The sequence below is a fragment of the Carcharodon carcharias genome, chromosome 28 (assembly GCF_017639515.1).
Source record: "Carcharodon carcharias isolate sCarCar2 chromosome 28, sCarCar2.pri, whole genome shotgun sequence".
Lineage (NCBI taxonomy): Eukaryota > Metazoa > Chordata > Chondrichthyes > Lamniformes > Lamnidae > Carcharodon > Carcharodon carcharias.
The window spans coordinates 19,710,525-19,737,794 of record NC_054494.1 but is presented as its reverse complement, the minus strand read 5'-3'; the positions used below and the strand labels follow the sequence as shown (position 1 = coordinate 19,737,794).

General features: G+C 40.7%; 1 protein-coding gene across 2 annotated transcripts; it reads right to left on the bottom strand.

The window, feature by feature from the left end:
* Positions 1-1,459: 1,459 nt before the first annotated feature.
* On the bottom strand, positions 1,460-23,908 carry si:dkey-275b16.2 (peroxisomal N(1)-acetyl-spermine/spermidine oxidase). Of its 2 annotated transcripts, XM_041176557.1 has the most exons (7): positions 23,683-23,908; positions 20,827-21,316; positions 16,226-16,425; positions 14,261-14,516; positions 7,344-7,456; positions 6,470-6,627; positions 1,460-4,259 (listed from the first exon to the last, which is right to left on the bottom strand). In XM_041176557.1, exons 1-7 carry the CDS (start codon positions 23,849-23,851, stop codon positions 4,116-4,118), a joined length of 1,530 nt encoding a protein of 509 aa, XP_041032491.1. In that variant the 5' UTR covers positions 23,852-23,908; the 3' UTR covers positions 1,460-4,115. The 2 variants fall into 2 exon arrangements, 1 of the variants encoding a protein (XP_041032491.1); XR_005941642.1 differs by lacking the exons at positions 1,460-4,259; positions 6,470-6,627 and having other exon boundaries at positions 7,343-7,456; positions 14,261-14,400.
* Between the last annotated feature and the right edge of the window lie 3,362 nt (positions 23,909-27,270).

Here is a 27,270-nt window from a genome sequence, read left to right as displayed (position 1 = left end):
CCCGACATCATCATGCACTCACGATATTTTGGTTGGCGGGCATGCTCAGGAGTCGGCAGCATGCCCGCCAGCTACTAACAGACCTATCAAGGCCATTAAAGTTATAATTGAATGAAACCTTTCGCTGGATGATGACTGCAAATGGAGACAAGTTTTATCGCATTTGCTTTGCTTGGGCATGACTTTTGTAATGAAATTGTCAGATTTAAAAAGAAATGACATATTCTTATGAGTGCTGTCGTTGCCATCTTTTGCCAACACCTAAACTGGCCAGAGTCTGCAGTCCTGGTTTGAAGTCTAATATTCTCTTTGAATAATTTCTGACCAAGAATCTCAAATGATGTGCCTAAAACCACTGTATTTTCCAAATGGGGGCGATACTGGCAAAAACTGCATTTATTATCCATTTTGATAAAGATGGTGATTTCTCAAACCGCTGTAATCCCTCTGATGACACTGTTTCCATGACAGTATTAATTGGGGAATTACTGTATTTTAAAGCAGCAATGATAAAGAAATGATAACAGATGTCCCAGTCAGTACGGTATTGACTATGAGTTTAAATTTCCGTGACCTTCTCAGTGCTAACAGTTGCAGGCAAAGGAAATGTTTAATCTTGAATTCTGACACTGCCACCTACTTACTGAAATAAAAACTGAACATGCTGGAAAATCTCAGCAGCTCTGGCAGCATCTGTGGAGAGAGAAACAGAATTAACACTTCAACTCCAGTATAATTCTTCTTCGGAACTGAAGAGAGCTAGAAATGTGATGAGTTTTAAGCTATTGAGAAAGACGGTGGGGGGAAGGTCAGGTGTAACAAAAGGGTCAGGGATGGATTAGAGGATGGGGGAAATGTCAAGGAACAAAAGGCAAAGGGAGTGATAATGGTTGTAGTGAAGAAACAAAGCAGAAGTCCAGAGTAGGTGTTAATAGCAGAATAAAGATCAGCTCAGTCTGAAAGCAAAAACAAGATACAGACTGGTATTTAGAAAAAAAATTAAAATGGAGGACAGACTTCATGGCCTTAAGTTGTTGAACTCAATGTTCAGTCCAGAAGGCTGTAAAGTGCCTACTTGGAAGATGAGATGCTGTTCCTTCAGCTTGCATTGGGCTTCATTGGAACATTCTTGATGCTTAATTATCTAGGTCTATATTTTGGCAGGCCGAGGACAGAAATGCAGGCATGACAACAAGATGGTATTGAAAGGATCATCCTTGGCCATTTCTGCCACTCCAGCACAATGCCACCACCACCAAACATCTTCTCATCGCCTCCTCTGTCAGCATTCCAGAGGTTTTCCAAGGCCTTCTGTTGTTATTTCCGATCTCCAGCATCCACAGTATTTTGCTTTTATCATCTACTTACTTCCATTTACTATTAAAATATTCTAAATGTGTTTTGAAATGACAATTATGTAAATATAGATACGTAAATGCCAAAACTTGTAGAACCTATAGATATTTGACAGTTTTATTCTTTCTTTTCGGAAATAGAAAATGGAAACTCACATACATTCTGTGCAAATTAGAGCAAGAAATTACAAACATAAAATTATTTGTCCATAAAGTGCAATAATTTTAAATAGATTTCTGATGCTGTTGATTAAAGGATAATACAATATTATACTAAAGAGATTCTTAAACTACTTCCATTGAAACATTTGTAGCAATATTAAGCACAGATATTTTCAATTCCAACAAATAATAACATTGGATTTGTGATTCACAGTTTGTGTATCAAAATATAGACCCAGATAATTAAGCATCAAGAATTTGTTGGTGGTTGATTATAGTGATAGATATTATCATCTCTGAGCTCACATAATAATTTGAAGTAAATCTGAAGCAATTTACCAAGGCTCCTTTGACAACATTTTCCAAATCCATGACCTCTACCACCTAGAAGGACAAGGGCAGCACGTGGATGGGAACACCACCACCTGCATGTACCCCCCAAGCCACGCACCATTCTGCCTTGAAACTATATCGTCGTTCCTTCACTGTTGCTGGGTCAAAACCCTGGAACTCCCTTCCTAACAGCACTGTGGGTGTACTTACACCACAAGGATTGTAGCAGCTCAAGAAGGCAGCTCACCACCACCTTCTCAAAGGCAACTAGGGGTGGGCAATAGATGCTGGCCTAACAGCAATGCCCACATTCTGTGAAAGAATTAAAAAAAAAACTACCACATCTCCTGCACCTTCAGTACAGTTTTCAGTTTTGGTCACCAAGACGCAAGGGTTCAGAAGAGAGCCACAAGGCTGATCACTACCACTAAAGGATTGAGTTATGGGGTGTGACCAGAGAAACAAGGACCTTTTAGTCCTGGAATGGGAAAACTGGGTAGGGGAGTTCAGGTTGGGGGGCGGGGGTTGCAATATAGAAGATAATGAATAGCAGGGGTAAGGTTAATTCAAGGTACACCAGGATACTAAAAGTATTAGTTAAAACTGCTGAAGAGAAAGTTTACTACAGATACCCGAACAAACACACAGAATGGTATTTCAGTTTGGTTGGTGGTGATGAAAACTTTAGGTTCATTCAATAATCAGTTAAATGGTGCAATGCGGGAGAGATTCATATTTTACTGTTGGTGAACTAAGTTGACCTAAATGGCCTTCGTTATCTATATTTATCTTGTGTACTGTATTAAGGAAGTAAAGTTACTGCAGAAGGGCTCTGGAATATAGTACTCTACTTTATGAACACTACAATTTTTTTTTTGTTCATTGCCTGAAAGGGTGGTAGAGGCAGAAACCCTCATAACGTTTAAGAAGTATTTGGATGTGCACTTGTGATGCCATGGCATACAAGGCTATGGGCTAGTGCTGGAAAATGGGGTTAGAATAGTTAGGTACTTGGTTTGACTGGCGCAGACTTGATGGGCTGAAGGGCCTTTTTCTGTGCAGTAGATCGCTATGACTCTATATACCAGATAGCCATGGAAATATCTTTCATTTCAAGGACATAGAAAAATAAAATAAAAACGACCCTTTCAGCCTACGGAAGTTTGTCTCATGTTCTAACTCGCCATGTCTAGTATTCAACTGTATTTTTAACACCCTAATGTACTTCACTCTACTCGTTTGCCTGACGTATTCTTATTGCAAACATTTACGACCTAGAGAAAAGATTTGTAGCCTATACACAATGAAATTATAAATGTGTTCTTCATAAACACATTTTCAACATTACCACTACAATGCAAAAAAGGTAAAAGCAATCGAGAACAAGAGGTTCTGGAGAGAGGAAAACCAAGTTATTTACAGCTTAAGCAAGTTTTTTTAAAGTAGTTAAAAATATCTCTGAGCCCTGTATCTTTCTATATCAGTATATCAGTAATATGTGTAGTATTTCAGTCATGTGATAAAAAGCTTTACTCTACTTTCCACTAAGGCTTCCATCCATGTGAAGAACCTACTTGCGCTGTCTCCAAGTTGTGTTGCTGCTACTGCCGGATACTTTTCCCTACTAAGGGCCCACCATTCTGTGGCACTGACTGATTGGAAACAAGCTGCTCTGGCCTCATGTAGCACAGAGAATTGCCGCTGCTAAAAGTTCAGGTGGATCATAATCTGTACAAAGGGGACAAGAGGAGAGGAAAAGAGCCAGCAGGAGCATTGTCTAGGCTAGGGGGTTGAGAAGGACACAACAATGGTAGTAGGGAAATATAAGAATGGGGATAGATACAGAGATAAACTCAGACAGAGTAGATGAAGTATAGCTCAAGAACACAGTACAACCAGGCCTGAGTCTTTGACTCCCGAGTCTTACTATGGAAGATGCCTAGATATGTTATATATTTTGATTAGGTACCTTCTCAAACTCCTTCTTTCTAAACAATGTTTCTCAAATCTTTTCTTCCGGGTACCACCAATAAGTTCTCATTCTTTTATATGGTCAGCTGAGGCCAAAAAGTCTCTGGTACCTTGACACTGTAATTTGTGAAAATAAAGTTCTCCTTTCATGCACAGCAATATAATTCACAAAAACATTCTTTAGTGATTAACCCTGCCAATCTCTAACACACTTTAGATTGTAAGCTTGGACACGATTAGGATTTTATTAAAGATAGAGATAACAGGTGGACTATGGTAAATTATTGGAAAGTTTTATAGTTTTGTGTTTATGGAAGTGAAAGGCAAATAATGATTATTCAGGCGATCTGCTTCCCTCCATCCTGACTCCAAGGCACCATGGGTAGTAGAGTAAAATGTCCGGTGAGTAGCTTCACCAGCGAAAAGCACCTGCAAAGGCTAACAGCAATAATACAAACAAGATTATTAAATCACTGTGTTAATTACAAATATACATACCTGAACTTTTCATTTGAAGGTAAGTCTACAGAAAACAGAAATATAAATATTTTATTATAAAGTTAATATTACAGAAATGTGGAGAAAGGCAAAATGACCACCCAGGTTAGAATATCTGAAGAGGGGAAAAGATAAAAAAAACAGGTAAAGGTTCAACAAAATAGTTTTGAGGAAAGGTAAAACTCAAGATTTCAACATTCTTGAAAGCGGAGTCTTCAGAAGTGACAAATACCATATACATGGTTTGAAAATCAATTTGTCAAGCAGAAGGTCTCACAGTTCACAGAGTTAATGAAAGTCAATATGTGAACTTCACTAAAGCCAAAATGATAGTTCCCTTTTCATATAAATTGTGACCAAAAACTGTGAGAATGTACGGACAACTATTGTTAACTCTGAAGAGGGATTCATCATTAGTGATAGCTGGCTGCTTGTAATTAGAGTTATCTAGATAATAGCTTAAGAGGTTTTGTTCATATGTGATCCATACATTAGTTAATGCTTTGGCAGGTCTGCATCTGCTGCAGTTTAACAGCTCATTTCTGTAGACTTTGGTCTTTTTCAAACAGTCTGTAAGCCAATTTCAAAATCTTCCTCTTCTGAATGCAACCCATAAGGAGACCATTAAGAATTAAAAAACAGCTCATGGTGCAGGGCATAACATATTGGCATAGATAGAAGATTGGCTAGCTAACAGGAAACAGAGGGTAGCCATAAATGGGTCATTTTCTGGTTGGCAGGATGTGATGAGCGGCGTGCCATAGGGATCAGTGCTGAGGCCCCAACTTTTTACAATTTATATAAATGAGTTGGATGAAGGGACTGAAGGTATGGTTGCTAAATTTGCTGGCGACACACAAATAGGTAGGAAAGCAAGTTGTGAAGAGGACATTAGGAGGCTACAAGGGGACATATATAGGTTAAGTGAGCAGGAAAAGATCTGGCAAATGGAGTATAATGTGGGGAAATGTGAAATTGTCCATTTTGGCAGGAAGAATAGAAGAGAATAGAAGACATGATCTAAATGGTGAGAGATTGCAGAGCTCTGAGATTCATAGGGATCTGGGTGTCCTAGTGCATGAATCACAAAAGGCTAGTATGCAGTTCAGCAAATAATTAGGTAAGTCTACAGTAAACAGAAATGTAAATATTTTATTATAAAGTTAATATTTCAGAAATGTGAAGAAAGGCAAAATGACCACCCAGATTAGAATATCTGAAGAGGGGAAAAGATAAAAAAAAAGAGGTAAAGGTTCAACAAAATAGATTTGAGAAAAGGTAAAACTCAAGATTTCAACATTCTTGAAAGCGGAGTCTTCAGAAGTGACAAATACCATACACATGGTTTGAAAATCAATTTGTCAAGCAGAAGGTCTCATAGCCCACAGAGTTAATTAGGAAAAATAGAATGCTATCACTTATTGCGAGGGGAATTGAACATAAAAGTAGGGAGGTTGTGCTCCAGTTGTACAGGGCACTGGTCAGGCCACATCTGGTATACTGTGTACAGTATTGTTTTCCTTATTTAAGGAATGACGTAAATGTATTAGAAGCAGTTCAGAGAAGATTTACTAAACTCATACCAGGAATGGGTGGGTTGCCTTATGAGGAAAGGTTGTATCCATTGGTTTAGAAGAGTAAGAGGCAATTGATTGAAACATACAAGATCCTGAGGGGTCTTGACAGGGTGGATGTGGAGACGATGTTTCCTCTTGTGGGAGAATCTAGAACTAGGGTTCACTGTTTAAAAATAAGGGGTCACTCATTTAAGACAGAGATGAGGGGAAATTTCCTGTCTCAGAGGGTAGTGAGCCTTTGGAACTCCCTTCCTCAAAAGGCAGTGGAAGCAGAGTCTTTAAATGTTTTCAAGGTAGAGATAGATAGATTCCTGATAAATAACGGGGTGAAAGGATATCTAGAGTAGGTGGGAGGTCACAATCAAATCAGCCATGATCTTATTGAATGGAGGAGCAGGCTCGAAGGGCCAAGTGGCCTACTTCTAATTCATATGTATGTTAGTTTGTATGTATGCTGTAATAAATAAGTGTAACATTTGCCTATTTTAGCTTCCCACTTATCCAATAAAGTAACATTAATCTCTATATATAAATGTACATTATACTCAATTAAGAAACAAAATTATACAGTACCTGTGCTTTTGTAGATGTCAGTGGGAGAGGTTGTGCAATAACATCTATATCATCTCCTGAACTCCCAACTGCAGTGTAACTATAAGATCCCTTTGTGTAACGATCACTATACCATTTTGATCGTATAATACTCTTCGGTAGAGGTATCGATGGGTTTCCTAAATAAAAGAGCTTGTAAATATTTTGTGCAGTTAAGAATTTTAAAAAAAAGTTCATGGTGTAGGGGGTAACATATTGGCATGGATAGAAGATTGGCTAGCTAACAGCAAACAGAGGGTAGCCATAAATGGGTCATTTTCTGGTTGGCAGGATGTGATGAATGGTGTGTCACAGGGATCAGTGCTAAGGCCCCAACTTTTTACAATTTATATTAATGACCTGGATGAAGGGACTGAAGGTATGGTTGCTAAATTTGTTGGCAACCACAGATTGGTAGGAAAGCAAGTTGTGAAGAGGACATAAGAAGGCTACAAGGGGACATATATAGGTTAAGTGAGCAGGAAAAGATCTGGCAAATGGAGTATAATGTGGGCAAATGTGAAATTGTCCATTTTGGCAGGAAGAATAGAAGAGAAGCACATGATCTAAATGGTGAGAGATTGCAGAGCTCTGAGATTCAGAGGGATCTGGGTGTCCTAGTTCATGAATCACAAAAGGCTAGTATGCAGTTCAGCAAATAATTAGGAAAAATGGAATGCTATCACTTATCGCAAGGGGAATTGAACACAAAAGTAGGGAGGTTGTGCTCCAATTGTACAGGGCACTGGACAGGCCACATCTGGCGTACTGTTTATGGTATTGGTTTCCTTATTTAAGGAAGGATGTAAATGCATTAGAAGCAGTTCATATTGCCATAACATGTCAGAAAATGTACCTGTAAATCTCCGTATGACTTGTGTCAAACAATTTTTGACTTCAGAATCAGATAGGCTCTCCATGAAGTTAGCTTCTTCCCCAGTAAGCACAGCTAAAAGGACATGGCCATATCTGCAGTCAGAACATAAGATACATGAAGCCTGGGAAAACAAGAATATCATGTCCCTACATTCGTCCTGCACATGTCAAAATTAAACTGAAATCTCATGACTATCTGCTTGAACCTTTTAAGTGCTGTGTCAACATATTCAATAATATATAGATACTGTTTATTCCAAGAGTAGTTTATTTTCTTAATTTTGTACATTTGTCAAATGCTATTTAGCAGTTGAACCATTTAATGAAATTAGTACTAGCTTCTTAGCACATAACAGAAATATTCATTCAATAATTTAAACCCCTTTATTTATTTCAATATATTCAGTCTTGTTGATTGAATACTTACTAAGTGAAATTACACACTACCAGAACATAATAAAATCATGCCAATGGTAAAGGTCATCATTATATGTCAAATCTCTACAATTAAATGGACCTACTATTGTTCATTACAACTTTACTACAGGGTTGTGAATAGTCTTTCTAAATGAATGCAATGTCATGGAAAACACGCTATTCTGCAATAATGTGTACAACATCAGTTTTATTGAGCTTCTATTAAAGAAAAGTTTTGTATTTTGAAAGCCAATAATCATTCCCTAGTCAGAGCATACAAAAGATAAATAGAATCAGCATTCAACTTTAAATAACTGAATTTGAATCATGCTTATCATGTACAACTTGACATCTGAATTTTATCATTACAGATCTTTGTATTCACTTATCTTTAATGGGGAAGGGGAAAAGTATTTTCATTATGAGGAAGAAAATTGCAGATGGCTGCTGGTATCAGAGAATATATTTAATATTACACCCTCAACTCAAGCCATATATATTATAATAGTATCACTCCAGTTTAGCCAGTGTGAAAAGACAAAATGTCATCAGGGGCATGTCTTCTTCCAGCCTTTGCCATTGGTTGACGGTAACAACATTAAACTAGCAAACATTGCGCTGCTAGAAATTGTTAGGAACTAGAGCTGGTTTTAAGTCAGTTATATGTGTATGTGTGTGTGTTAGGAATAAGCTTCAGCTTTAAGTTTAAGTTTAATTTATATTTTTTCTATTTGTGGATTAAAAAGGTGAAACCTGGGATCTAGGGGAGAATCTTATGCCTGTCGGGCGGGCCAGTTGGGAGTGGGCGCGCAGCTGATTGCTGCCTGTGATCAGCTGTGCACCGCCATTTTATGTGGGCGGGCCAATTAGGTCTCACCCAGTGTGACGCTCAGCGCTACCTGTGCAGGTGGGGGGGGAGGAGGGAGAGTCGGGGTCCGCGCTTTTTCATGCGTGCGCGCGTGAAAGAGCACAGAAGTCTCCCTGAGGCATGGAGCTTCCTCAGGGAGATTAAGTTCAGATTGAAATTTTTTAATAAAGATAAAAATAATTTACAGTGTCACATGAGCTTGGACATGTTTGTCAATTTATCAGAATTTATTTATTTATTTATTTAATAAAACCTTCAGGAAACCTCATTCTGCTCGTGGATGAGGTTTCCTGAAAAACGCAATAAGGTTAGATGGGCAGCATTGATCAGTGCTTTAATTGGTTTTTTCACACCCGCTGGCTGTAATATCTAAATGACGTGCGCTGACGTCGGGACCAAGCCCAACGTCACTGCGCGCTATTTTACGTATCGGCGTGTCGGGCCGCACCCACACGCCGACATCAAAATTCTGGCCCTAGTTTCATTTTAGATTGGAGACAGCAAGTCCAAGCTCTGTTTGAATACCTGCATTTTTAATGAGTTTTATGACCCTTGAAGTGGAGAGCTGTGTTATCAAGGTGGGGGAGTGGTGTGGGGCGGGGGGGGCGCGGGTGGTGGGTTGTAGTTTAGGGAATTTAAGACAAAGTGGAAAAAACTGTGCTGTTGCTAGCACCAGAGGTCAAGAAAGAGGGACTGTTATGACCAATGCAGTTGGTAAAGCGGAGTTACTTTAAAAATCCCAGAGGGAAGCTTTAAACAACCATCGTAATCAATAATTTTAAGTGTTACGTTTGAGATGTGACTCTAAACTTAGGAATGAGACCACTAGTTCTCGAGGTTTCGCATTAAACTAAATGAAACACTTTATTAATTACACAGGTTAAAATATATACACAAGGCTACAAATTACTCATATTATAATTTATAACAAATTCCAAAACTAATCTCCATTAAGGCAACAACAACCCATAGACTTAACCAGACACCAAAGCATTTTCACCTTACAAATTCAAAATGAGGTTCTTTTCATTGTAGAACCAGTTGGAGGCTTGCTGCTGCCTTTTGATCTTACATTGCTTGCACACCCAAAAACTGCTGAAGTTAACCTAGCATCACTGATTGAATTCAAATTCTCATTGTCTCACCAGCCTCTTTCAACTCCACCTTTTAACAATGAAACCCCTTCCATAGTACTAATTTTATTAGTAATATAAACATACATCTGTGAGAAAGGCATCAATTTTCATCCCACTTCTTGAATGCTCTATTCAAAAAATGCAAATGCATGCTATCTCTTAGTTTACATCTCAAATTAGTATATCAAAACAGACTAGTTGGCTTTAATCCAATTAAGACATACCCACAAACTAAGCCTCTAATTTAAAAGAAAAATATTTTCCAAAATATTACATACATTAATAGCTTCATGACAGGACCCAGAGATGAGGAAAACAGAAAATTAGTTTCAGTTCAGCTGAAAGGAGCTGCCAGCAGAAGCAGCACAGCAGGGAGACAGATAGCAAGTCCCAAACTAAAGGTGGAAACAGGAGCTAGAAGAAGCTGGACAAGAGGGAGCTGCAGGAAGCATGTTTTCCCAAAGAATAGAAGAAGTAAAGTCCCAAGAAGACCTTCTAGACAAAGGGAAGGAACAGGAATCTGGAAAAGATCCTGTTAGCTGAAGAGTGAAGAGCAGTGAAAAGCTCCAAGCTTAAAAGGAGAAAGCTGCAGGACGCAGACTTAAAGCAAAATAGGCTTGCGAGAAGCCAGAAGATCCAAGGAGATAGCCAAAGGTTTGTAACTCTTTACTATGGGCATGTGAAGCAGTGGCATTCTATTGGCATGGCTGAGTACTTGAGAGAGAACGTGATGAAGGCAAAGCTTGAATGCATGTGGTGATCCAAGGGACAGGAACATCAAAAAGAGAGTTTGAAACTCGGGAAGTGGACACTTGTGGAAGATGTCTGAGAGAAAGCGTCGCTTGGGATAAGATTTTAAGGCGAGTTTTTCGAGAGTAGAGATTGGAAATCCTTGAGTGAAAGACCGAGTTCAGAGAGACCGGTTGGCACACAGTATGACAAGTGTTTGGGGGAGTTGATGAGAGATCCATAGCATCTCTTTGGAGTGGCATCTGTCACTTGGTTTCAGAGAGGGGTACCTGACCATAGGTCGCCTATTGGTTTATATGGACTGTGTACTAAGTGTGAACATTAGAGTATCAGATAGATTTTGTAACTTGTGTTATCCTTACGGATATCTAAATATCTGTAAAGGTATAGTTATGGGTGAAGGAATATTATAAAATAGTTAATCTTTTCTTGCTTAATAAATGTTTTATTCTTTTGTTAAAAATTCATCAGCTGACTCCTGTGACTCTGTTCAGTAGCTGCCCTCCACATTTCTAAACAAAAAATAAAAGTTAGGATCTATCAAGCCGGGTTCCACCCTGGAATCTGACCTGTCCAGTAGTAACATCAGCTGGAATCAGAACATAACCTACACACCCCCTTTCACCCACCAACCCACAAAAGAAGTGTCTCTGTTTTCATAGCAGTTGACAGGGAAGGAAAAGCCCTTCCTCAACGAAGTAACCAACAAATTTATGATGAAGTTGACCTAAACTCACAAGCGAGGTCAGCTTCTGAGCCAATTACACTCAATGGAAGAGATAGCTTCTTGAAAATTGGAACATGGAATATAAGGACTTTATATCAGGCAGGGAAACTTGATAACTGCATAGACACTATTGACTTTACCAAGGCTTACAGATTTAAAATAGAATCTGGCCAGATGGACAAGAAGAATTATGTGCTTTACTTCTCAGGTGAGAAGAATATAACGGAGTAGGAATCCTTTTAAACAAAAAAAAAAGATCAGTTCCCGGCTACTGGCAAATCTCAGAAAGAGTAGTCATGATTAAAATCAAAGGGAAGCCTTTTGATCTGGTTGTCATGTAAGTTTATGCTCCGACACAAGATCAGTGAGCAGGAAATAGAGGTGTTTCATGGTGACATCCTCAGATGTTCTGATCAAGTCAAATTAACTGACGTTGTAATTGTAATGGGCAACTTAAACATTAAAGTCAGTGAAGGAACATTAGGAATGCATGTCAGTCAATATGATCTTGGACTGAGAAATGAAAGGGGAAGCAGACTGATATAATTTAGTCAAGAAAATGATCTGATGGTGGCAAACAACTTCTTTAAGCAACCAAAAGGAAATCTGTAAATTTGGAGAAGTCTAGGCGATGTGTTAGAAACCAAATAGATTGTGAAACGGTGAAACAAAGTTTTAGGAACAATATAAAGAACGTATCCTGGCGTGGATATAAATTCAGATAATTGTGTTCTTGTGGAAAAAATTAAGATGAAACTGAAAATACCAAGAAAGAAAAAGATGTGCAACCATTTAGAGCTTGGCATGTTGAGGGACGAGAACATCAGGGAGGCAGTTACTCTTAAAGTAAAAGCAAGTAGAAATGTCTCAGGACTGAGGAAACAGATCAGAGTTTCAGACCAAGAAATAAAAAGCAAATGTGAAAATACGAAAGAGAGAATGCAACATGTTGCAAAGGAGATGTTAGCAAAATGGAAAAAAAGAAACAAGGAGTGGATAACAGATGACATACTAGCAATGATGATAGAAGGAGGAAAGAAAAGAAACACACCTGAGTATGATGAAATTGAAAAGACAATAAAGAATACATGTAGGCAGGCTAAAGAGAAATGGTGCAATGAGATATGTGATCAGCTGGAAATAAATCACAAAATGAATTGTAGGCCAGAAAGTGAAATCTTGGACAGATGGTAAAACAGGGATAACAATAGATAGTAGGTGCATAAAAGACAGAGATGGTAAAATATTGTTTGAAAAGGGTGCAGTCGTAAAAGATGGACAGAATATGTAAGTAAATTGTACAATGATCCAAATTGTGGGAGGATTCAAGATACAAAGGCAAAAGAAGGATCAAACAATATGTTCCCAAAGGCAAATAATGCTTTGAAATTGATGAGCACAGGAAAAGCTCCAGTTATGGATGAAGTGACAACAGAATCTCTAAAAGTTCTTGGAGAAACAGAATTACAAGAGATAACTGAAATTTGTAATCAAATACCAAATGATACATTCCAAGTTACTTGAGACATTTATCATTTGTTAAGTTAGCTAATAAACCTAAAGCAATGGAGTACAATCATTTTAAAACTGTAAGCTTAATGAGTCATCTCATTAAAGTGATCTTGAAAATCATAATAGATAGAAATCATAACACATGTGAAGCAGAAATTGATGAAACACAGTATGGATTTGGACCTGGAGTAGCAACAAGAAAGGGAATATTTAACCGAAGAACAATTTTCGATAAATATCTAGAAACAAACAAGAACATTTACAAATGTTTCACAGATGATTGTTCGATCATGTTTATGAAATGTGACATTGACAGTAAAGATGTGAGATTTATCTAGAGCCTATATTGGGACCAAATAGGGAAATCATGCTAGCAGATGGACAATCAGACATGTTTCAAATGAAGAAGGGAGCATAACAAGGTTGTGTACTGTCGCCAAAATTATTCAATCTGTACACAGAACAAAAATTCAGAGAATTAGATGTACTTCTAGCGGCAAAAATTGGAGGCAAGACCATAACAAACTTGTAGTATGCTGACAACACAGCATTACTTGCATAATCAGGAGAGGCCCTACAAAATATTGGAGATCAAATAAAATCTAGAAGTTTAGAATGTGGATAAATTATGACCACCAAAAAGGAATACACTGGAGAAACTAGAGTGGAGATTGAAGTGGATGGTGTCACACTGGAACAAGTAGGTAAGTTTGTCTATTTAGGGCAAATGATAACAGAAGATGGTAGATGCTATGCTGAAATTAGAAGAAGGATAGAAGTAGCCAGGAGTAATTTTGTGAAGATGAAGGATATGTTAACAACAAAAAAATTCTTGGTTGTAACAAGGAAAAAACTTTTAAGATGCTACATTCTATCCACTTTCCTGTAAGCCTTAGAAACCTGGACAATAAGTAAAGATCAATGGAAGAAAATAGAGGCTTTTAAAATGTGGGTGCTAAGACGTATGCTGAAAATTCCGTATACAGATTATAAGTCAAATAAAGAGGTGCTTAAAAATGCAAGAGCAAAAGAACTCTAAAAAGTGACAACCTGAAGAGAAAATGTTAGTATTTCAGCCATTTCAACAGGGCTGAAAAGCTGCAGAGATCTCTGCTAAAGGGCAAAGTGGAAGGCAGCAGAAAGAGGGGTGGACCTAGGCGTGGATGGATGGCGGACATCACAGAGCGGTTGCAGACGGGCGATAGCCGACGTATGACGATGGCGCAAGACAGACGAGCATCACATAACATGACAACAGATCTTGTGGCAGGAGTAGCTACAAGCAACAGCAGTAGTAACTCTTACTCACAAATAACTGATTGTTTATAACACTGACTGCAAAATATTACTTCAAATTATTTTGTTTTGTTAAAATATGCAATGAATACAGTAAAAATGTTCTAGAAATGATCCTTCCAAGACAGGAGAGAATCAGAATGAAACAGATATTAGATACACACATATTTAAATATATTGTGTATAATTACCTTTCCACGGGCCGTAAAACAATAAAGCCGAAGATCTTCCTGAACCACTCTTTTTGCAGATCTGGCCGTGTGCTAAGCAGTGGAGACTCATCCTCCCAGACCAGATTGATCAGATGATGTTCTGGCTCCCAAAATGGCTCCTCAAATTCAAGGAAGATTTTATTATTTGTCCCAAAACCCAGTTTCTGAATGGAATTAATTTTACTGACAGGAAGTGGGGGGCGAAGAAAAGTTTTATAATGTTCCTTAAGGAAACCTAAACAAGAAAAATGTATCATCTTGAACAGCTGATTACATCCAAACATGTTAAATACAGACTGGAGGATTAAAGGAAACAATTAGTATAACCTTTGACACATTGCATTGACCAGATGTCAATTCTAGCAGCCAATGTTGCACAGGTCCATGAATAAAACATTTTAATTCATTCAAAACAGAATTCAAATTCGGCCCCCAAGGACGTCTACACTGCCGGGTTTATTAACTCCTCTATTAAGGAAACCTATTGGTGAGGTGAGAGTCACTGTCCTTGACATCAAGGCAGCATTTGACCGTGTGGCATCAGGGAGCCCTAGCAAAACTAGACTCGATGAGAATTAGGGGGAAAACTCTCCACTGGCTGGAATCATACCTAGCACAAAGGAAGATGGTTGTGGTTATTGGAGGTCAATCACCTCAGTTCCAGGGCATCACTGCGGAGTTCCTCAGGGTAGTGTCCCAGGCCCAACCATCTTCAGCTGCTTCATCAATGACCTTCCTTACATCATAAGGTCAGAAGTGGGGATGTTCGCTGATGATTGCACAATGTTCAGCACCATTCGTGACTCCTCAGATACTGAAACAGTCCATGTCCAAATGCAGAGAGACCTGGACAAATCCAGGCTTGGGCTGACAAGTGGCAAGTTACATTTGCAACACACAAGTGCCAAGCAATGACCATCTCCATCAAGAGAGAATCTAACCATCGCCTCTTGACATTCAATGGCATTACCACCACCATCAATATCCTGGGGGGGCGGGGGGTTAATCATTGACCAGAAACTGAACTGCACTAGCCATATAAATACTGTGGCTACGAGAGCAGGTCAGAGGCTAGGAAACCTGTGGTGAGTAACTCACCTTCCTGATTCCCCAAAGCCTGTCCACCATCTACAAGGCACAAGTCAGGAGTGTGATGGAATACTCCCCAACCCTGGATGAGTGCAGCTCCAACAACACTCAAGAAGCTTGACACCATGCAGGATGAAGCAGGCCGTTTGATTGGCACCCCATCCGCAAACATTCACTCCTTCCACCATCGATGCACGGTGGCAACAGTGTGTACCATCTACAAGATGCGCTGCATAAACTCACCAAACCTCTTTGGCACCTTCCAAACCCACAACTGCTATCATCTAGAAGGACATGAACAGGAGATATATGGGACCGCCACCACCTAGAAGTTCCCCTCCAAGTCACTCACCATCCTGACTTGGAAATATATCGCTGTTCCTGTTGCTGGGTCAAAATCCTGGAACTTGCTCCCTAACAGCATTGTGGGTATACCTACACATGGACTGTAGCAGTTTAAGAAGACAGCTCACCACCACCTTCTCAAGGGAAATTAGGGATGGGCAATAAATGCTGGCCTAGCCAGCAATGCCCACATCTCATGAATGAATTTAAAAAAAGAATTCCCTAATAGGGCTTATTAGAATTCCAAATTTATACACAAGTGTACTGAGGATATGCATTGAGAATGTAGTGGATATTGAACTTCCAATGCATTCCAGGCATGCTACAGTAATTCTTGCTTAACGTCGACTCACTTAATGTAATTTCACTTTAACATTATTTATAAAGTAGTGTCAATATCGTGCATAGAATTAGCTTGTGCCTGCAAAGGCAGATCTCTACACTTGCACATACGAAGTTCCTGTATTGATTTTCTGAAAGAGACAGAATAAGACTCAAATCATTTATTACCTAAAGGAACAGTGACTATAACATGATCCGCTGGTATAGTCTCTCCATCTTCACACTCCACCAGAACTGAATAAGAGTGTTCTTGTGTGTTAGATGCTTTGAAGGATCCATTCCAGTGGATGCATTTAACTGGTTTATTGTACGATACAATACCCTTTGGCAGAGATTTCATCATTGCATCAATGAGGCTTTTAAATCCACTGAAAATGTATATAAATATTAATTGCAAACATGAACATTGTATCAGAATTGAAGGGTCAACTACTTTGATCAATAATTTGCCTCTTATAGTGAAGTTTAATTTTGAGAATCAAGTACTACCGGTATACAAGATGGTAACAGTTACCTACTATAAACTGAATTGTACTGTTTGGGATTTAGTGAAAACACACCATTGTGAATTTCAGAGTGGACTGAAAGACTTTGCTACACTAAAGGATCTGCTGCCATTTCACAAACAGCGTCATGAATTTGAGTGAGATTTCCACATTTTTCAGATGTGAAGTTGTCCATTTTGGCAGGAAGAATAAAAAAGTATATTATCTAAATGGTGAGAGTTTGCAGAGCTCTGAGATTCAGAGGGATCTGGGTGCCCTGGTGCATGAATCACAAAAGGTTACTATGTAGCTGCAGCAAGTAACTAGGATAGCTAATAGTACGTTATAGTTTATTGCAAGGGGAATTGAATACGAAAGTAGGAAGATTGGGCTTCAGTTGTATAGGACACTGGTGAGACCACATCTGGAGTACTGTGTACAGTATTGGTCTCCTTATTTACAGAAGGATGTAGATGCGATAGAAGCAGTTCAGAGAAGATTTACTAGACCTATACCAGGAATGAGTAGGCTGTCCTATGAGGAAAAGTTGGACATGCTAGGCTTGTATCCACTGGAGTTTAGAAGAGTAAGAGGTGACTTGACTGAAACATACAAGATCCTGAAGGGTCTTGAGAGGGTGGATGTGGGGAGGATATTTCCTCTTGTGGGAGAATCTAGAACTAGGGGGTCACTGTTTAAAAATAAGGGGACGCTCATTTAAGACAGAGATAAGAAGAATTTTTTTTTGTCTCAGAGGGGTTATGAGCCTTTGGAACTCTCTTTCTCAAAAGGCAGTGGAAGCAGAGTCTTTGAATATTTTTACGGCAGAGCTAGATAGATTCTTGATAAGCAAGGGAGTGAGAGGTTATCAGAGCTACATAAGAACATAAGAAATAGGAACAGGAGTAGACCATTCGGTCCCTCGAGCCTGCTCCGCCATTCAATAAAATCATGGCTGATCTTCTTGTGTTTCATTTCCACATTCCTATCTAACCCCGATAACTTTTGATTCCCTGACCTAACAAGAACTTATCTACCTCTGCCTCCACAACCTTCTGAGGCAGAAAATTCCAAAGTCGCACAACCCTATGAGAGAAAAAAATTTTCCTCACCTCTGTCCTAAAAGGGGCACCCCTAATTTTAAAACAGGGCCCCCTAGTTCTGGACTCAACCACAAGAGGAAACATCTTTTTCACGTCCACCTCGTCAAAGTCATTCAGTATCTTGTATGCTTCAATCAAATCATCCCTGATTCTTCTAAACTCCAGTGGAAACAGGCCCAGTCTGTCCAACCTTGCCTCATAAGACAACCCACTCATTCCAGGTATCAATCTAGTAAACCTCCTTTGAACTGCCTCCAAGGCATTTACATCCTTCCTTAAATAAGGAGATCAAAACTGCACATAGTATTTGAGGTGCGGTTCTCACCAATGCCCTGTATAATTGAAGCATAACAGCCTTAATTTTATGTGCAATCCCCCTTGTAATAAACATTTCATTAGCCCCCTTAATTACTTGCTTTACCTGCATAATAACTTTTTGTGATTCATGTACTAGAACACCTAGATCCCTCTGCAACTCAGAATTGTGCAGCTGTTCTCTATTTAAATAATTCTGCTTTTTTGTTCTTCCTGCCAAAGTGACCAACTTCACAGTTTCCCACATTAAATTCCATTTCCCAGATCTTTGCCCTCTCACTCAACCTATCTATATCAATCTGCAACCTCCTCATGTTCTCTTCACAACATGCTTTCTAACATATCTTTGTCTCATCTGCAAATTTAGCTACCATGTCTTCACTCCCCTCATCTAAGTCTTTGATGTAAATCGTAAAAAGTTGAGGCCCCAGTACAGACCCCTGTAGGACTCCACTCGTCACAACCTGCCAATCCAAAAAAGACCCATTTATGCATACTCTCTGCTTTCTGCCAGCCAGTCAATCTTCTATCCATGCTAATATGTTACCCACTACACCATGCACTTTTATTTTCTATAATAATGTTTGAAGTGGCACCTTATCAAATGTCTTCTGGAAATCCAAGTACAGTATGTTTACAGGCTCTCCTTTATCCACTGTGCATGTTACTCCTTCAAAAACCTCCAATAAATTGGTTAAACATGATTTTCGTTTCACAAAACCATGCTGACTCTTCCCAATTGCCTTGAGGTTTTCTGAGTGCCCAGCTATAACCTCCTTAATGATTGATTCTAATAACTTCCCCATGACAGACGTCAAGCTAACCAGCCTATAGTTTCCTGTTTTCTGCCTCTGCCCCTTCTTGAATAGAGGGGTTATATTTGCTACTTTCCAATCTGATGGAACCTTTCCAGAACCTAGCAAAATTTGGAAAATTAACACCAATGCATCGACTATCTCATTAGCCACTACTTTTAAGATCCTCGGATGTAGTCCATTGGGACCCAGAGACTTTCCAGCCTGCAGCTCCATCAGTTTGCTCAGTACCATTTCCCTAATAATTCCAATTTCACTAAGTTCCTTTCTCCTGTTCACCTCCTGATTTGCAGCTATAACTGGAATGTTTTCTGTATCTTCTATAGTGAACACAGAAGCAAAATATTTGTTCATTTCTTCTGCCATTTCCTTATTATCTACTATTAACTCCTCAGTGTCACTCTCTAGAGGACCAACATTCACCTTACTTACTCTTTTCCTTTTTAAGTACTTGTAGAAATTCTTGCTATCCGTTTTTACATTTCTAGCTAGCTTCCTCTCATATTCTAATTTCTTTCTACTGATTAACCTTTTAGTCATTCTTTATATTCTGTCTAATCATCTGTCCTGTCACTCATCTTTGCTGAGTTGTATGCTTTTTCCTTAAGTTTGATGCTTTCCTTAAAATCTTGTTAATCACGGGTGGTGGGTCCTCCCCTTAGAAATTTTCTTCATAGCAGGAATGTACTTATTCTGAATACTCTGAAATATCCCCTTAAATGTCTGCCATTGCTTCTCTATTGATCTATCCTGTAGCCTAGTTTCCCAGTTCATTTCAGGTAGGCGGCAATGTGGAGTTGAGATTACAATCAGATCAGCCATGATATTAGTGAATGGCGGAGCAGGCTCGAGGGGCCTACTCCTGCTCCTAATTCATATGTTCGAATAATTCAGGTAAGCATTTATTTTAGGATTTTCCGTGAGCCAGTTCTTGTTGCACATGCATTGATTTTCATAACACTAGTTCTGAGAAATGGAGTAGATAGGCTGGGTATTGCTAATTGAAATAAACAACCTCCCAAATACAAATTTAACACAAGAACATGAGAAATGGGAGGAGTAAACCATAAAGCTTATGGAACCTGCTACAATATGGTCTTCAGCTTCAAATTCACTTTACCACCCACTCCCCATATCCCTTGGTTCCTTGAGAGACCAAAATGTGTCTAGCTCAGCCTTAAATATATTCAACAATGGAGCATCCACAACCCTCTGGGGTAGAGAATTTCAAAGATTCACAACCCTTTGAGTGAAGAGGTTTCTCCTCATCTCAGTCCTAAATGATTGTCCCCCTTATCCTGAGACTGTGCCCCTGTATTCCAGATTCTCCAGCCAGGGGAGACAACCTCTCAGTGTCTACCCTATCAAGCCCTTTCAGAATCTTGCATGTTTCAATCAGACGGTCTTTCATTCTTCTAAACTCCAGAGAATTGACCTAATTTTCTCAGCCTCTTATCATTGGACAACCCTTTCATCCCAAGGTCCAATCTCTAGTGAACCTTTGCTGTACCGCCTCTAACACAAGTATATCCTTCTTTCAATATGGAGACCAAAATTGCACAGTGTTCCAGGTGTGAACTCACCAAAGCCCTGTACAATTGTAGCAAGGCTTCCATATTCTTGTACTCCCATCCCCTTGCAATAAAGAACAATATGCCAGTTGCTTTCCTAATTGCATGCCAACTTTTTGTGTTCCTTTTACAAGTACATACAAGTCCCTCTGAACATCAGCATTTACAAGTTTCATTCCTTTTAAAAAATATTCTGCTTTTCTATTAAGACCACAGTGAGCCTCACATTCCCCACATTATACTCCATCTACCACCTTGTTACTCACTCAGTTAACCTATTCATGTCTTTCCAGCCTCTTTGTGTCCTCCTCACAGTTTGCATTCCCATCAAGCTTTGTATCATCAGCAAACTCTGTCTCTTTGTCTAAGTTATTAAGATAGATTAAAAATAGCTGAGGCTCCATCACTGCTCCTTGTGGATGTGAAACCCATGATTTTAAAAACAAAATGTAGTAGCATAGCTTTGCTCTTTATACCTACCCAGGAAAAACACAATCAATTCCAGGTAATAGCAGATACTCTCCAAAGGATTGGAGTGCTACTAGATCCAAACTGTCCGTCCCAGAAATACAACATTCCATCTTGAATTCTACGTTCAGCAGTGCAAGTTTAAGATTGCACGTTTCCTCATCATCTTTCCATTCTTCTGCACACCGGGCAATTTCAAGTTTTAGAAATTCACCCAAACTGCGGACAGGTTCTGTCTTTGACTGGAAGAACTCCCTGCTTTTCAGGCAAAGTGTTGAATACAATTCTTTGACAGGGCCCGCTATTTCTGGTCCTATTCTCTTCCCTGAGCTGGTGCAATAGGCTGACATTCCAGGTGGATATCCATTTATTTGTTTAGCCTGGTTGTCCTCTGACATTGCTTCTTCATCTAGTAGATCATATTGGCTGGCCAACTGAAACACAGCATTCTGCTTCGATGGCCCATGTATCCACTGTGCTCCAATCTCCACTAACCCGTTGGCTGCATGAAAAATTAAAAAGCACTACATTCATTGAAATGTCTTGTGAGATGGGATAGACTATCTGCTCAGTCATAGTCAACAGATGGAAAATCTAACCCTCTTGCTAATATATTTTAACAATAAATCAGGTTCGCACTCCGAATAGCCCTGCACCAACACTGCTGTGTTTGGCAACACGATGTTGTAAAGGATTGAACCAGAAGCCTCCACTGTTGTGGCATATTTATTGGTGTCCTACAGAAACTGCAATGAAAATTCTGGGTTAGAAATATGTACATTACAGATATCCCCCACTTAAAGTGTGCTCTACTAATTCGTCTTTTTACGCAACTTGTAAATTAGGGCATGTACCTGAATGTGCTAGCCTTGGTCTCCATTTTAGTGCAGTTATTGAGCATATGCCAAGAACAATGTTGAAATTGTGCATATGCAGTCTGTTTGTTTTAAACATTGTTCCTGCCACCCACACTGTCCGGCCTCTCTCGACCTCCTGACTCCCTCCGTTGGTCACTCCATCTGGATCCTCTCCCTCCCTCCCACTGGCTGCCCCTATCCGAACCCCCCTTCACCCCTCCTGTTTGCCATCCCCATCCTGACCTTCTTGTTTCCTCCTGCTGGCCAGCTCTATCTCAAACCCCCGTAGCTCCCTCCCGTTTTCCACCGCTAACCTGACCTGCTCGCTCCCTCCTATTTGGCACCTCTAACCCAACCCCCTTGCTCACTCCTGATGCCACTTTGCTCATCTCCCCCCTCCTCTCTGCTTCCTCTCCCGACTCGCTCATTCCATCCTGCTTACAGCCCCACTCTGAGTGAGGCAGCAACCAACCAGCATTCTGCCTTGAAGCTAACAGAGATCAATCTTTTTCCTTCGGTTGATTGCAGCAGCTGCTGTCCCTCTCCCTCTCTCTCTGTCCAGAGTTTTTTAATCAGATTTCCTGAGAGTCTGTAACACTACCCATGGCAAAATCAGCCACGGTCCTTTGTTTTCAGGTGCTAAACCTGGCAAATGTATTTCAACAGAATTTGACCTGGGCCCCCTGTCCCCATGGTAATCAGGCCACCTAGGCTAGTCATTAGACAGCACTAGTAGGTGCTCACATGCTCCATTTATTTTACTTTAAATTAAAAGAGACAGTTTAAGAGATAGCTATCTTATAAAACGAGGCGGGTTGCCTCACATCCTTTAAAAAGTACCTGGATGAGCACTTGGCATGTCATAACTGTCAAGGCTATGGGCCAAGTGCTGGTAAATGGGATTAGGTAGGTTGGTCAGGTATTTCTCACGTGTCGGTGCAGACTCGATGGGCCAAAGGGCCTCTTCTCTGCACTTTGATTCTGTAACACTTCAAAAAAAAAACCATTGCATCCATATCATAGGACATTCTGAGGTTGTGAGAGGTGCTACATAAATGTGAACAGAAACAGCAAGTGGTCGAAAAACTCTACCGGTCTGGCAGCATCTGTGGAGAGAGAAACAGAGTTAACGCTGAGTCCAATTTGACTCTTCTGCTGCCAGACCTGCAGGGTTTCCCCACCACTTTCTGTTTCCATTTCAGATCTCACACGGGAGCAAACGCGAGGTGAGAAAAAGCCTTTCTCACACGACCAGTTAGTTAGGGTTTGGAATGCAGTGCCTGGAAGTGTGGTGGAGGCAGGTTCAATTGGGAACTGGTTGATGAGCAGGGAGGGTTGGGGGGGGAAGGCAGGAAATTGGCGCCAAGTTAAAATGCTGAGAGGGACGGGGCTGACACGATGGGCTGAATGGCCTCCTCCTGCAGCGTAAAATTCTGATCTCCAGCATCCGCAGTATTTGCTTTGACAACCTAAATGCGGGTCTTTCCTTCCTGCTTTGCAGGTGGAGGGTTAGCAATTATTCTGCAATGAAAGAACACATTTTGAGAGAGGCAACTAAGGCTTTTTAAGGAAAAGCGATCCAAACGGTACCGAGTTTTTTCTAACACAGATTCCTCTTTAAAAAAAAAATGCTCAGGGGACTGAGTGTGGCGGAAACATTTCTAATCGTGTTCCACCCGACATATAAATGTTGAGTCACCCAGCTCAGCGAACCTCGTCCTATTCCCCCGAAGCCCGAGTCAGTTGCATGAAGTCGACCCCAACCCCCAAACACACGGGAAACCAACCAACCCCCCCGCCCCTCCCCCACCCCCACCCCCACCCCAATCCAGGTCCCGCCCTCCTCCACGCTCATTGGCCAAGGCGAGCTGAATCAAGGGGAGCAGGCGGGCTTCCCATTGGCCCGTCCCGCTGTCAACCGTGCGCGAGGCCCGGCCGTTAGGTGCTCGGGGCTGGCTGGCTGGCTGGCTGGCTGGCTGGCCGGCCGCCCGCTCCCCCCCCCCGGGCTCACCGAAAAGCCGGCTCCAGATCCGCCCCCCGCTCCGCTCGGTGGCCTCGAGCAGCCGCACCCTGCTGAAGCCGTGCTGGAGCAGCCTCTGGGCGGCCCCCAGCCCCGCCACGCCGCAGCCGATGATGACGATGCTGGCGTCGAGCTCCCGCCGGTGGATTGCGTCAGCCATTTCTTCTTCAAGAACTCCCTTTTTCTGCTGCTGCTGCTGCTGCTGCCGGCTGGTCCGCCCGCCGATTCTGCGCACTGCCAGATAGACTTTACAGCCGGGGGGAGGGGTTAGATAATGATTACCAATGCCCTGCATTGCAAAATAAATCAAAACTTTGCACTTATATGGGCGTCTTTTACGTTTGCAGCTCACGCCAAAGCCCTTTGCAACCAATAATACTTAAAAAAAAAGTGGTCACTTGCAGGTAAATGCTGCAGCCAATTTACACACAGTAAGATCTCACCAGCAGCAAAATGGCACTACAAGGCTGGCCGGGAAGGAGCAGTCAACTGCTTTTTTACCCCCCCCCCCCCCCAATAGTGCTGTTTGCCCACCTGCAAGCTGGTGGGTCCCTTGACACAGCGTTTTTTTTCCCCTCCCCCGAAAGATGGCACCTCTTGACAGTGCAGCCGTTCCCTCGGCTGACGTTTCACCCAAATTGACGGCACCCCGGGCAGCACAGCCCTCCCTCGGCACCGCACGGGATTGTCAGCCTAGATTATGCGGCCACTTCTCAAGAGTGGCGCTTGAACATGTAACCTTCTGACTTGGAGGCAACAATTCTACCAATTGAACCACAGCCGGCATGCAATACATAAATATTATCCCCGTGGGCATATAAAATCTTTGATATTACGCATAGGATTTCCAACTGTCCCAAGATTATTCTCGAATCTCCGGGTCATAAAGAATAGTCTCCAGGTCACTGCTGTGAGCAAGCCGGGAGAAAATGATTGCATTAAAAAAGTTTTTATTTTCATTTTAATGCTTTTGTTAGTCATAAAAATGTAAGAGGTGGGGGAACATCATCCAGTTGAATCATGAAGAGTTTGTTTACTTTCCAGTTGATATTGGAAGATGGTGTTCCCGAGAATGAAAATACTGGCCATTAATAGTGGGTTGGTATTTAATAAAAACAGCATGAATACATTCAACCAAAGCTATCAACCCTGGTTACATTAAATTAGACATATCAATTGTCCAGTTTTCAAAGTCACTGTGCCGGTGACTTTCAAGTTGGAGAAAACGACGACAAAAGTTCACTTTTTCAAAATGCATGTCTTCCCTCCACACCGCCAGCTCTAAATTCCCTGCTCTATGATCGAGCACCATTAGTCATCAAGCGGTTTTCTTAATTTGCACAAACAAATAAGAGATTATTAAGATTAAAATAGCTGCAAAATGATGCCTCATAATATTAGACTGAACCAATGCTGAAAACTGTGTAAGCATGTATGATCTTTGGACAAGTGAGGAACCATCCCACTGGTGTTGAGTAAAAGTCAGCAAGCTGCTCATCATCTGACTGCACGGTTATTGTATTCACATGCTTAAAGGCTGGCTGTTTATGTAGGGTACAGAACCAAACTTCACAATTTCAAATTTAATTGTAATTATGTATCTGAAACTATGAATTAACAATTAGTGTTCTGCTTCCAATAAACCAAAATCTAGTATTAAACAATTTACCTTTTTCCAACTTCCTGAAAATAATGGTACATGCACTTAGATGTACTCATAGTGGAATACCTTCTTACTGAGCAAGAAAAGGAAACCGAATGGTACTGGTGATGTGCATTTGGTTTTGAGGTGCTAGAAAGATCATCTTCCTCATCCTTGTTGAAGGAAATGCAGGATTCTCTTAAAACCTCAAATTAGGGAGTCTGCATTAACCACATGTTTTACCATCCAATACAAAGTAGCCCACTTGATTGGCACCACATCCACAAACATTCACTCCCTCCACCACAGAAGCAGAGTAACAGCAGTGTGTACCATCAACAAGATGCACTGCAGGAATTCACCAAGGCTCCTTCGACAGCACCTTCCAAACCCACAACCAGTACCACCTAGAAGGACAAGGGCAGCAGATAGATGGGAACACCACCGCCTGGAAGTTCCCCTCCAAGTCACTCACCATCCTGACTTGGAAATATATCGCCGTTCCTTCACTGTCACTGGGTCAAAATCCTGGAACTCCCTCCCTAACAGCCTTCTGGGCGTACCAACACTACATGGACTGCAGCAGTTCAAGAAGGCAGCTCACCACCATCTTCTCAAGGGCAACTAGGGATGGGCAATAAATGCTGGCCCAGCCAGCGAAGCCCGCATCCCGTGAATGGATAAAATAATCATCCAGTGTCTATTGCGCCATTCTAAGTGATTTTTGCAAACAGTCTGCCAATGTCAGTTTGTGATTGTCCACGTGTTGCAGCTTTTTTTGAAAAGCCATCTTGAATGATTTGTTTCCTCATTTATCAAGTGCAGTTATAGCTACTGGCTTTGGCATTGTGACCAAATCAGGGCTGCATTGGTGAATGACCTCATTAACGTCTAATGTTAAATGCTCAGGAAGGTAGTCAGTGGAGGAAGTTTAGTCTACAAGAGATCTGGTTCCACACAGGTCTCATTCAGCCTTTGGGTCAAAATCCTGGAACTTCTTCCCCTATAGCACTGTGGGTGTACCTACACCACATGGGCTGCAGTGGTTCAAGAAGGAAGCTCACCACCACCTTCTCAAGGGCAATTAGGGTTCAGCAATAAATGCTAGCCCAACCAGCGAAGCCCACATCCTATGAGTGAATAAAAAAAATCATTAAAACCTTCTACCCATTTATTCCTTGGACCATAGGTTAATGCCTGGTGAAACTGCATGACTGAGTAGCATCTTTAATTTCAGTATCAAAAGAGACGTAGCTTTCTCTCCTGGCTGCCCCGAATACTGTGAATCATTCTTTCCTACTAGTTCTACTTAAATAACAGGTAAAGGTTCGCTTTCCATTCACCATGGTGTTGCTACAGGTATCATAAAATGTAAGCATTTCATCTGCATTGCTCTTTTTGTCCAATGGACAATCATATCATTTACATACACTACATTGTAATGCTTGGTACCTGACCAAAATTTTGTCTGGTGAATGCTGGAATTGTAAGACAAAATCTTACTTCAAGAAACAATGTTAGCTTGCCTTAAACTTAACAGGGATGCTTATTCCATGCATTTTACTGTATATGCTGTAAAAGCCTTAAATATTGCTGCACAGGCATTTTTGTTTGATTGTCCTGCATATCCTACTTCATGTTATGATCCCTTGAAATGTTTTCTGTTGCAGAGGTGTCAGCCAGCTTGCTTTTACTAATAGCATATTCACTTGTTGCAACTATTTTCCAAATATCTCCAATCTAGGTGAAATGAGCACAGCTTCAATAGTTAAAATTTTCCAAGTAACTCCATGTATAACGAATACCATTTTCCTCTTATGAGAAATAAAACTGCAAATTGGGATGTAGACTTTCTGCTTTCACCAATCCGCAAAATTGATGTTAAAGAATAGCTGTCTTCCTGTAGGAATTATGTTCAAATTAGCATTTCTTCAACA

What these genes read in the sequence shown, in the direction of transcription:
- si:dkey-275b16.2 (XM_041176557.1), bottom strand. Translation starts at nt 23,851, where the DNA reads ATGGCTGACGCAATCCACCGGCGGGAGCTCGACGCCAGCATCGTCATC. An exon ending in GTTTTACGGCCCGTGGAAAG is followed by an intron (nt 7,457 to 14,260) that starts GTAATTATACAC and finishes TTCTGACTGCAG; the next exon opens with ATATGGCCATGTCCTTTTAG. An exon ending in AGTCATACGGAGATTTACAG is followed by an intron (nt 6,628 to 7,343) that starts GTACATTTTCTG and finishes TCTTTTATTTAG; the next exon opens with GAAACCCATCGATACCTCTA.